This window comes from Rhodamnia argentea, chromosome 6, assembly GCF_020921035.1.
Source record: "Rhodamnia argentea isolate NSW1041297 chromosome 6, ASM2092103v1, whole genome shotgun sequence".
Taxonomy (NCBI): Eukaryota; Viridiplantae; Streptophyta; class Magnoliopsida; order Myrtales; family Myrtaceae; genus Rhodamnia; species Rhodamnia argentea.
The window spans coordinates 24287725-24300225 of NC_063155.1; the positions used below are offsets into that span (position 1 = coordinate 24287725).

Below are 12501 nucleotides of genomic sequence, written 5' to 3' on the forward strand. Positions count from 1 at the left end.
AAGGAAAGTCTTCCGGATCCAAGAGGATCTTCCGCACAAAAGTCTCGCTCTGGACAAAAAGTGAACCCTCATCTATCCTCTCTTCGAGTTTTTTCCTTTTACTAAACAAATTAAAGCGCGGGATTTAATTTCCTTTTACTTTTTATTGTCATTTTCCCTATTTCATTGAATTGCTCAAGAACCGGATCGGACCGGTGATCCGGTTTTAGAGACCTTCGGTCCGATCCTTGGTTTCCGAAATTGAGACTTAGGATTACCAATCCGGTCCTCAGTTCCCGATGGAATCGGATCAATCCAAAACATGCTAATCCCTATGAGGAAATAGGCAGCGCACGAAAAATTGCAAAGAGCAACTTATTAGCATCTGAGTGCGAAATCAAAATGTTCTTACACATGGTGCCTGTATCCATAGGAAGTACTATTCACTTTGACTCCGCAAAAGGTCACATGAAACACACGGGGTATTGCCGAAAATCTTATGCCCATGCCCACCGAATCGAATCCACACTTTGGTTCTTCTTCTTCTTCTTCTTTTCTTTTCCTTATTTTATTTCGATTGGAACACGTGACACGGCGATGCGATTCATCTTCTTTGAGTTCTGGTCACGTGATTTTCCTGCAACACGAAAATAATGGCTTCAGCGAGGGGAGGCCCAGAGGGTCTCTTCCCACTTCTCCGTTCGACACGTGGCAGTGCTTTGTACCTTTTCCCCCCATTCATCTTCCTTTCTTCCTTTTTTTTTTTTTCTTTTCTTCCATACTTTTGCTTTTCGTCTCATGTCCGATGATAGATCACAACCGTCCACGCATTCTCTCTCATCCTTCCCGTCTTCTGCACCGTCCGATCGAAAAGCCACCCTAAGAGGAACCAAGAACCCTGGTGCACGTACGGCCATTGTACGTATAGCTTTTTTGCATACCCCAACTTACACCCAAAAGAGAAAAAGGAAATGAAAATTTGGCTGAACGAGTCGCCAAGGGATGGATTTCTTCTTAACTACACGTGTGAATCAAACGTTCGAACATAAGAAATAATCCTTCCTTCCTTCAGAAATGGAATGCTTGATCTGTTATCGACATCTTGGATCATCAAGCGTGGATAGTTTTTATACGGGGTTGAAAAGTATCTGTATATAAGTGGGTAGGAGGCACAGAGAGGTTGGAAAACCGAGAGAGGGTTCCATTTTTAACAAGAGAACAATCGTGGGGTTGCTTCTTCTTTTTTCGTTCTTCTTTCTCACCCTGCGTTTGGAGAGAGAGGGTAGAGGGTAGAGAGAGAGAGAGAATGGGGAGAGGGAGGGTGGAGCTGAAGAGGATCGAGAACAAGATCAACAGGCAAGTGACGTTCGCGAAGAGGAGGAATGGGCTGCTCAAGAAAGCCTACGAGCTCTCCGTGCTTTGCGACGCCGAGGTTGCTCTCATCATCTTCTCCCATAGAGGAAAGCTGTACGAGTTCTGCAGCAGCTCAAGGTATACAACGACCCCGAAAACAAAAACAAAAACAAAGACAAAAACAAAACTCCGCACCTTTATATTCTTATCGTGTTTTAATCGAACCAGCGTCACTTGACCCATCGAAGATACTAAGGTTGTTTCCCGTTGTGTTTGGTTTCTGTTCTTCGGTTTAAGTGGGTTTTGGAGAAGGTGGAAGTTGACCTTTCCTGGTGCTCAGGCCGGAGCCTTGCCGTTTTCGTGAATGTCTTGGCGTTTTTGGCAGGTTGGGTGTTGCTGTGTTGTTAGATCTGCAACTGGAAAACCATGAAAAGAAGCAAATACGCAGACACCGCGTTTCTCCTCTCCTCTTTTCTCGTTTTACTTTGTCTCCAAGTCTCGTTTTTTTTTTTCTTTCTTCTCTTGAAATTGCTCTCTCGACCTAAAGTCGTTGCCTCTTCGATTTACTGTGCTGCTTTACCCCCCTTTGGTTCCCAATGTCTGAAACTTCCATGTCTCTCGAGTTCTTTCCTGCGTCAACATAGTCCGATCTGAGCAACCAGACGCCGATCAAGATTTTTCCTCTCTCTCTCTCTCTTCAACTAGCCCCATCGATTGGTTAATTCACTGATGGTGTTCTCACTTTTAAGTCTTCTTGTTGAAAAAGAGAAATGGTGTTTTCTCTTTGGTTCCCTTCATGTCGAGTTTCATTAGACCGTAATCCCTCCAGTAGCGCTCTCCCTTTTCGAACTCTCAATCTGAGAGCTGTGTTCATTTCCCGATGATGCGAGACCCGCCGGTGTTCATTTTTGCCTGTAAAACACGGAAATTAAGGAACATGAATTCTTGTATTTGTAGGAGAAGAACTGGGTTACCCGGAAAATTTTCCCTTCTCTCTCTCTCTCTCTCTCATGTTTTGTTTCTGCGAATCACGTATAGCGGAACTTTCTTTTATTAGGGTTTGCTCATCTTCCCAAAGTTGGCGTAAGGTCTAGGGTTTTCTTCAGGCTTCAGATTTCCCTCCCTCTCTCTCTCTCTCTCTCTCTCTCTCACCCTCTCTCTCTCTCTAACCATAAAGAATTCCAGTTCCTCTGCAATTCAATGGATAATCAGACCTTTTTTGAGGTCCCACTTGATGGAGAATCGTCTATTAACCTCGAGATTTTACACTTTCCTCCTGCAAATTGGTCAATGCAAATCAAATCACTCAATTTTCAGGGGCATACCATCTACATCTTGTACTTTTACTCCTTGAAAAGATGGCCTTCGATGGTTCAGGTGGCAGAAAATGGCGCACGATACGATCATTATACCCTGACAAGGATTTGATTTTGACAAGCCAAGTTCTGATCGAGACCTTGTTGAAAAATGAGAAATACAAAAGGCCATATGCTGCATATCAGATATGTTGGACTTTTGTTCTCAAAGGGAAAAATCCCGATTATTTCCGTTTCAAATTTATTGACCGTGCACTACTTTTAGTAAGGCAGTACAATGATACAATCGTGTTGGACAAAAAATCATATGATAGCGAAACAAGGATGGATTTAGGTATTTATAAGCTAAGAATATCGTCAATTTGACAAAGTATTTGTTCGTAGAAATGACCAATAATACAGTGTCGTGTTCGTGTTTTAAGAACTTGCTATCATCAAGTTTATATCCTGGTTGTTTGATGTGGTGATATGAAATTCGAAAAGCGGTTTTGCTTTCTCTTGCCAGAATAACTTTATGAAAGTAGCATCAGTCTATCTGCTAAGGAAATGGAGAATGAAAATGTTAGCACAAATGATACGGTTCCTTTTCGGTTGTTAGGATATCTACATAATAGTACAAACTACTCTTGGCTAAGAGTGTTTGTTATAACTTTAAGTTTTGTTGCTGATCTTTTACATCGATTTCTTGTTTTCGTCTGATGAGTTTTTTTGTTGGGTTGGGGGATGTGGCTGTTGGAATTTGAAACTGAGAGCTCCAAAGTCTCAAGCATTTTGGGTAACAAGAGTTTGGCCTGTAAATTGAGTGCGAGTCTACAATCCTCTCATTGATTTTTCAAGTCTAGAATTGGGGAAAGGAAAATGTACCTGAGAAACTAAGAAGATGAATGAGAAGAGGATAGATGAATATGACTTCCTGACCTTGTTGTACTCCAGTCATATGTTATTGTGTATATACTACTTTCACACAAGTACTGCACACTTCGTCCACACGCTCGCATTTCTGCTTTAGGTGTGTAATCGGTCTTTCTTACAAGTTAATTAATGGGTAGGCAAGCATATAGTACCGGGGTTTAACACAAGATCCAGTATGCTCATGCTCGTATATCTTGAAGATCGGGAAGCTATCATAGAGTTTCCCATTAGCTGAAATAGATCGCCTTTCTGGCACGATGAGTTTACACCCCAATAAAGTACTCACTGCGAAGCAATCGATTAAGTCTTCAGGCAACGGATCATTAACTTCTTGTAAACTACACATGAAAACATGGCCTCGCAAGGTACAAGGTTTTTCATGTTATTGTTCTATTCCGGAAGGAGGATTTCGTGCGATCTTAATTTCCCATAGGAGGCTTTTGATTGCAATAAGAGTTCTTTACCTTTTTGTCAATCTAGGCAGTTGTTGCACTTTCTGCACCTGACTCATTGATGTTCATATGAAAAGCAGCATGCTCAAAACCTTGGAGAGGTATCAGAAATGCAACTATGGAGCACCAGAGCCTAGCATCTCTACCCGTGAAGCACAACTGGTAATGACCCCCGTGATCCCATCTTTAGGATATTGTTTTCCTTGTTCCTGCAATTCTAGGGTATCGAGACCGAAATTTATTTTATCAGTAAATTATGTGGCACTATGTACATGTGACCAAATTTGATTAGTTCCACAAACTACGGGTTGCAAAATGAAGTTGCCGAGCTCCGTTTATTTGTGAGAGTAAACGGATTTTAGTTAACCCATTTGGTACATGTGTAGCATGTTTTGTGTTCCTCCTATTTTGCTAAGCATTTTATCATCCTTTTCAACTTCCTACCATTTCAATTAGCTATGCATCTGAAGATGGAACTCTGCAAATTTAGCGCTTTGGATTGTTATGCCACAAGTAGTTTCTGACCGACTAATGTGGAATCCCTGGTTTTATAAAAGCTCCATCTTGACTTCTTTTTTCTTTTGTTATCCCTAAGTTCTTGAGACATCCCGACCTAACTAAAATACGCATAGCCATGAAAACCCCTCCCTAAAAATGAAAAAGAAGGAGAAAGGAAGTAATATGGAAGAATGTAGTAAGGTTTATACATTCAGTTTTGCTGCGTGCCATATCTACTGTTAAAATCTAGTGAATAAGTCACGGCGTCGTTTGCCGTTTGCCTAAGAGAAAGTCGGGCAACGCGATGCTTGTCCTTCTCAGTTTTTTTATTGGTGCCTTATAAGTTGGTAGTCTTCTGTTTTTCCAGTTGGCTTTGCTCTCGGTTGTAAGTATGCTTGCCAGTCCCATTTTTTGTGCATTCTCGTTCATTTCTGGTACTCCATCAAGACTTTGTTTGAACTACTACCATGTTAGTGATGCATGTGATGGTAAGTTTGATTCAACTCCTAATTAGTCTTTTGAGAGTGGGAGATTTATAGCACTCATTTTGCATCTAAGAATCTGAATGAAATTGCATCAACCTCACAGAATGCAACCAAGTACCTTCTTCCAGGTGCTCGAGTCGGATTTCTATCAAACGAGAAATGCTTGTTGAATTACTAGAAAGATAGTGTTGCTGCGTGCAGGATTTATTTCAATTCAAGCGAACTTGTGCTCGAAGTGCTGTCTTACTAGTGAGGACTGATAATTCAGTGTTGTGCTCGCTTGTATAGTTGCCTTTTGATCTATAATCCAAGTTTCTTTGCTTGAAATGCAATTAATTAGGAGTTAAGCAGTCAGCAGGAATATCTGAAACTTAAAGCGCGCTATGAAGCCCTACAGCGGACGCAAAGGTATATTATGGAGAATCATTCTCCAAAAACAGTAATGTATACACTAATAGACACACTCAGAATTTGGTAACCATCGATTCTGCATTGTCTTTTTCGCTTTGTCCTCCTGCTAGGAATCTTCTTGGGGAAGAATTAGGCCCTCTGAGCAGCAAAGAACTGGAGTCCCTGGAAAGGCAGCTCGATTCTTCCTTGAAGCAGATTCGATCCACCCGTGTACGCACTGAACAGTTTCTCTTATCCTTTCCACACAACGCTTTTTTGTTTTATGATCTATTCAAAGGTTCTAGATTAAGAAGAGTCTGCACTTTATTACAAGAGTTTAGCCATTTCCAAATAAAAAACAGCCACTAATAGAAAGAACTCGCGGCTTTTCAAGTGGATATTCTATCTCTTAAGGTTGGAGGCGATTGGGCACGACTCAAAACGGTTGTCCAAGGATGTGTGCGAGCTTCGATCTCGAGGCATTTGTCTAAGTTTGCTATTAAGTGGATAGACGATCAGGCTTGATGGCCTATCTATTATGCAGTTTACTGCTACAATAGAAGTTGTGGATGAATACACTTTCTAAGTGACCTTGTCCTTTGGTTTTAACAGACACAGTATATGCTGGATCAGCTCACTGATCTTCAACGCAAGGTACGATGAAATTGGCTTTTGTTTGTCTACTTTAGCCTTCCGATAGTTACAATTGGAGCCTCGAACATGTGCAGGAGCAGCACCTGAACGAAGCGAATCGGACCTTGAAGCAGCGGGTGAGAACGATTACACCAACCTGATTAGACCGAACGATAGACATGCTAGGAATAGTTGAGCATAACTCAATTAGTTGTCAAAAACTCTACATGGCCGTAATCCTTTTGATTAGAAATTAGCTTCATGTTCTCGTCGTCGTTAAATGCAATATCTATAACATCGCAAGACCTGTCGCACTTACGGTGTTTGCACGAGATTCATCTTGAGGAGAGCTCAGCAGTAGCTAAAATCAACGCGCAAATTTAAACGTGTTCAATGATCATGAACTGATGCATCTGGTTTGTGCAGCTAATGGAAGGTTACCAGGCAACTGCACTGCAAATGAATCCGGGCGCTGCGGAGGAAATGGTTTATGGTGGTCGGCACTTGGCTCCACCACATCATGGACATGGTGATGCCTTCTTCCATCCCTTAGACTGTGAACCCACCTTGCAAATTGGGTAAACCTCTCTCTCTCTCTCTCTCTCTCTCTCTCTCTCTCTCTCTCTCTCTCTCTCTCTTCTCTGATACCCTCATTGTTAATCTTCTCTTTATGACACCACTCCACACACATCATGCTCCTCAACTTCATTTACTTTGCCCCTAATGGAGTTTGAATTCTGTGGCTGCAGATACCCACCAGATCCTTCTGCATCCGTAGTCACAGCAGGTCCAAGTTCAAGTAGTTACATGCCGGGATGGTTGCCATGACGGCGGAAGCTCGTTTTGCTTATATATAAGCATCCTCGATTTGCATCTTCTGACATCCCATGAAAAAGAACATTATGCGACGATAAAGCTATGCAATTATGGTGACGAACTTGAGAATACTCGGAAATAATTAATCCATAGTATGATTCTGTGTGTTTGTTCACGAATTGATTGTCGCCCTTATGAATTCGTTTTGCTCCATAATGCAAGGTTTCGTCATGGGTGGTGCGTCTTTCGCTATAAGGAGTTACCATCGCTGAGAACTCGAACTTGGCCGTCGTCTTACCGACAAGAATAGAATTCTTCTAAGGCCCAAATCCCAATGCCCAACTGCCATGTTTTTCCGACAATGGGCCTGTTATGGTGTTTTGCTTAAATTCTTTCTGGGCCGATGTTGTCTCTACCTGATTTGCTGCGCGGATTTTGTTCAAGATTGCGACCCCGATTATTATATTGACCCTTCTAATATTTTCTGGATTAATCATTTATCAAATGGGGCCTCTAGCATCTTCACGTGAGGTATACAGGAAAGATGCTCGGAGAAAACGTGGCCAATTACGAACGATCGAGAATGCCTTTTGGACTTCCGACGCATCATGTGGACTTGCCACAGGTCCGGCCTGGACTTTCATGCCTCCGAAAGGACACTTTTCACAGGACCTTCCGGTTTCCTCAGATATGTTATTTACGAGGCACATGGGACAGTTCCAACATCACGTTTGAATGGAAATAGGCCGGGTCTTCTCATGTTGGGCAATCCAACATTTTTCCTTTTGAGATGATGCTACCGAAAATCTCGAAATTAATTTTCAAGTCACGAGAAATTCTCGAACCAGAATTTTCGTGATGTCGTTTACCCTAAATTAGTCTTCGTTCCATAAACAATTTTAAATGTTAAGATAAGAAATGCATTGATTGACTTGTCGAGATAAGAAATGTTTTGGGAGCACAAAAAGAAAAAGCGAAAATTTCGAATAAGGGCCCAAAGTGCCTTGATTTTCTCAAATAATGACCTAAAATGCATTTTGTATTAAATAAGGGCCTGGAGTATCCTCATTGTTTCAAATAAAGGTCTAAAATGGATATTGTTTCAAATAAAGGCATGAATTGATCATGTCAATCTCAAAAAAGAGCATCTCACTAATTATTTATGGGCATTTTCATCATTTATCCCTTTTTATTATTTTTCTCCTTTTTCTTTGTTTTTTTCTTCTTTTTAAAAAAAATTTTAAAAAAACTCTCTCGCCTATGGAAGTCGCACTATCGATGATGGGGCGGCGTTGGTGACCATCGGGGTTGCCGGTGCCTCGGAGGGGGCCGGCGACCCTACCGATGAGCTACAAGGGCCAGCAAGCCCTCTCCGGAGCCGAGACCCTCTCCCATATTTAGGCTAGGGTAGGCCCTCGCACATGTCCTAAGGAGGGCCGCGGCCCTCGGCGAGACTAGCTCCGGGGTCGCCGACCCTCACCTAGGTCAAGCCGAGGGCGACGGCCCTTGCCCAAGTCTTGCCAAGGGCCGCGACCCTCCCTCGAACCTAGGGAGGGCCGGCGAACCCCATCGCTAGTGCGTGGGGTCATCGGCCCCCGCCTAAGTGCCGACAACCCTCGATGGCCATCTTCGATGGGGCGGCTTCCATAGGCGAGATGTTGCCCTCCGCATGTATTCTTGTCTTTTTTTTTTTTTTTTTTTTTCACTTTTAGCTTTTTTATTTCTTATTTAACTTAACTAAAAATTATGTTAGAATTATATTTTGATGAAAATACCTTTGGTCAGGTGGCTAGCCTGGTTGGGCCCTTACTTAAAATAAAAATAATCACATCATGCTCTTATTTGAAATAATATTCATTTTATGCCCTTATTTGAGAAAATCATCGCACTTGAGGCCTTTATTTGAAATTTTCCCAAAGAAAAATTATTTGTCGCAACAATCAATGCCTCCACTATCTCCATCTCTCTACTTAATGACAATGTAGATGTAGATGTACTTTACTAACGATAGAGTCGTAAAATAAGTGTTTTACAAATATTCTTGGAGTAAATTATCTTTAATCCGAGATTGTTTATTTAGCGAAAAATGTAACATTTTTAGAAAATATGTTTCGAAAATTTATTTTTCCTAAAAATGACAATATTTTATGGTGTTTAATTAAGACCTAAAAATGCTCTGAATTTTCTTTTTCGTTTGGTAAGGAAAACCTAATTTGATTTATCGCATCGTTATTTGGCCATAATGGAAAATTGCTGACGTGGACGCCGACCATCCTACATGGCACGGCCGGTGCTAACATGGAAAATTATTGTAATTTTGAAAAAAAAATCAAATTGTTAAATAATTTTTATTTTTCCTTTCTCCTTCTTCCTTCTCTGTGATCGACCGACGACCCAGTGATCGGTTGAGGAAGATGGAAAAAGGAAAAGAAAGAAAAGAGAAAAGAAAAGAAAAGAAAAGAAAAGGAAGAATAAACAAATTAGATTTAAAAAAAAATTGGCCTCAATAAATCCAAACACAGGTACCGAGCACTTGGTGTGTAGCATCCCGGTTCCGCCACACTTTTGGGACGGCTTTCCAAAATCTACTCTCTTCTTTAATCTATCTTTATTCAGAGTAATTGGCGCATGCAGAAGACTAGGTAATAAAGACGGTCATACATAAACAAGTGCATAGAATACAAAATAACCAATTGGCGTGCACGCCTATAAAAAGGGGTATGGCCTTTAATGGGTTCACTAACCGGATAACACACGTTAACAACAAAACACCCAGAGCATAAAACATTCGATTTTATAATTTCATCAACCAATTCTTTACAAAATTTCAAAGTCTATGGGAGCATCACAAGTTATGATAACTACTCCCAGCTTAACAACACTCTCGGCGGACTTCACATTCACCTCCAACATTCATGGATATATCTTTGCCACCGACATCACCGGCTAACTATGTTAATATGAAAAATAGTTATCCCACGAAGGGTGAGCTCAACCGCTCCGCGAATAAACGTCTAACCCAATATAATGCAAGCACTGAAATTAGAATACCACATCAACAATTCATAAGTCCCAAGGCATGCGTATAAGGCAATTTATGTATGCAATTTCTTTTAAAAACTCAAGAATTTCTTATGCAATGCAACACCGGCTCAAAAAGAGACTGTCGTCTTCGAATCACACAGCGAAGGCATCTCATCACCAGAGGCATTCCCGAATCACACAGCGGAGGCCCACGTGAAACGCATCCTGCGACATCTCTTCACCAGAAGCATCCCCAAATCACACGGTGAAGGCATCCCGATTCCATACCGACTCCACGGGGCATCGTCAAATAAACCTTACAACGGGATAATCTTTGTTTCGCCATGAAATGCCATGCAATACATACACAATGCAATCTTACCCTCGTTGACGTTTAGAAGATTCAATGCAAATGAATGAGTCACATCATTCTCATGATCATGCCCTCTTTAGAAATTCAATGCAGAAATCATGCATATCAAGCGAGAATTCAAAAATACAACTAGGAATTCAAATCATCGATGTACAATTTTAACATCAATCTAAACAAACTATAAAAGTTAAAAATCCACTCGCATGTTAACAGAAATTTCGATATCCAGAAACGACGGACGGACGAAAAAAAAATGGCAATGTACGAGCATGGTAACGACAGAGGTTTCTGACAAGAGCCGACGAAATGAATTGACATCGATTTCTATTTATAATGGGCCGGTCGGCTTAGGCCGGTGAGCTTGTCGGCAGTAACTTATAGCAACTTGCGGTGGAGTCAACTTATGACGAGTCAGCAACTTGCAATTGACCACGCTATGATACGTGTCACGTGCTTGTGACACGTCATGCTTTTTCCCCAATTGTCCTAATTTCACATATATTTGATCCGATGAGACCTAAATCCAACACATAGTGTCCCTAAAATAATAATTCCACCATAATAATAATCTTTTCATAGCTCGTTTGCTATTAATTCGAGCATGACAAGTACTAATCTGCTCATAAATTAAGCTGGTGGAAAAATCGTGTCATCACACCGTGTTTGGCCCCGATATTACCGGGTTTAGTGTCCGGGGCACAAGCACCAGTGTCTGGGGCCCAACTACGCCTAAGGCTCCAACAAGCATGGCCTAAATGGACCTGGGCTAGGGCTTCAAAGTCTTAGGCCCAACCTTGATAGACCCAGGCCCGTGCACTAGGAATCTCGCCCTACTGCCAAGGTTCCGAGAACAAGCGTTGGAGTTCACGTGCCCAAGTTCAGAATTTCTGGTCCAAGCCCTGAAATTAATTTTTTATTTTTTAGAAATGAAATGATTTTCCTGAATTTAACTTTTTGGTAGGAAAATATTTTCGATTGACTCATTTTCTTAAGCGGTTCAAACGTCAAAAAATAAGAAAAATATTTTCTAGGAAAATGAACAATTGAAAAAAAAATTCTACAAACAATAGTTTATATCGCTTAAAAAATTGTTGTCCGAGAAAGTGCTTAGATACAAATTGTTGTCGATAATGGAAAATTATAATCTATTGACTAATTATTTCAAACGTTACAAAATCATTTTAAGAAAATATTTATATAATTACTTAATTTTTACGAAACAACACAGGGCTTAATATTTCGAAGATGAGCTATCTTAAAGATCTTTATTAATATATATATATATATATATATATATATATATGTAGAAGATTATTTCCCACATAGTAAATGGTAGGTCAATCCCTTCCAGATTTACATCTACAAAAGACAAAAGTCCACAAATAGATACTTCTCCAAAGATCGTGGTCGAATATTGGCAAAAGGATAGGCGTCGCCTCTTTTTTCATTGTAACCAAACGGTACAAGGAAAAATTTACATTGCAAGTCCGAAAATTTATCAAAAAAGTACGTTTTAATCCTAAATTTTTTTTAAAAATGCAATGGAATCTTAAAAATTTTAAAAGTGCAATAAAATCCTAAAACTTGTCAAATTGATCCCATCAAGTCCTTCCACAGATGGCACCTTTTAAAAGTTGTAGGACTCGATTCCATTTTTTTTACAAGTTTTAGGACTTGATCGCATTTTTTAAAAGTTTTAAAACTCGATTAAACTTTTGTGACAAGTTTTAGGATTTAATTACACGTTCTGAAAGTTTTAGAATTATATTGTACTTTCATGATAAGTTTTAAGGCTTATAGTATACTTATCTTGTAGAAAAAATATATGATAATAACGAATCAGGTACCACCTATATGTGAGTGTCCTCACTTTGTGAAAAAGAGAGAGAGCTCTTGATAGGATGTTCTGATTGAGAACAATTTAAATTTTGGCTAAAAAGCCTTCATCAATCCGACAAAAAAACCTCGTCGACCCCTCGGCCTAAGCAAAGTTGATCCGATTAAAGGAAGCGACGATTAGGGGTGAGCATAGTTGTAGGGTAGAATATGGAATTTGGAACCGAAGCGATGGAGAACCCGTCCGGTTCGAGGTTCGAAGATATGCATGGTAGGTTTCGCGTTCCAAAAATTCGGGAACCCGTAACTTGTAATAATTTTTTGTGTTTTTCTTGGCATATGTCTTCGCACGATCCTGCGGCAAGTTATAGATTCGGTCAAGAGGAAGAAACGTATAATATCGTAGCTGCTTATGGTTATTTTGAAGCAAATAG

General features: G+C 40.4%; 1 protein-coding gene across 2 annotated transcripts; it reads left to right on the forward strand.

The window, feature by feature from the left end:
* The first annotated feature begins 1149 nt into the window (after positions 1–1149).
* LOC115749435 (agamous-like MADS-box protein MADS4) lies at positions 1150–7033 on the forward strand. Of its 2 annotated transcripts, none has more exons than XM_030686258.2 (8): positions 1150–1470; positions 4090–4174; positions 5336–5403; positions 5517–5616; positions 5998–6039; positions 6114–6155; positions 6445–6596; positions 6768–7033. In XM_030686258.2, exons 1-8 carry the CDS (start codon positions 1286–1288, stop codon positions 6844–6846), a joined length of 753 nt encoding a protein of 250 aa, XP_030542118.1. In that variant the 5' UTR covers positions 1150–1285; the 3' UTR covers positions 6847–7033. The 2 variants fall into 2 exon arrangements, with proteins under 2 accessions (XP_030542118.1, XP_030542119.1); XM_030686259.2 differs by having other exon boundaries at positions 1153–1470; positions 4093–4174.
* Positions 7034–12501: the final 5468 nt, after the last annotated feature.

Bases quoted from the DNA above. Each gene is read 5' to 3' on its own strand.
- LOC115749435 (XM_030686258.2), top strand. From the start codon at position 1,286: ATGGGGAGAGGGAGGGTGGAGCTGAAGAGGATCGAGAACAAGATCAAC. The intron at 6,040-6,113 runs GTACGATGAAAT...GAACATGTGCAG, and splicing joins TCACTGATCTTCAACGCAAG to GAGCAGCACCTGAACGAAGC. The intron at 6,156-6,444 runs GTGAGAACGATT...TGGTTTGTGCAG, and splicing joins ATCGGACCTTGAAGCAGCGG to CTAATGGAAGGTTACCAGGC.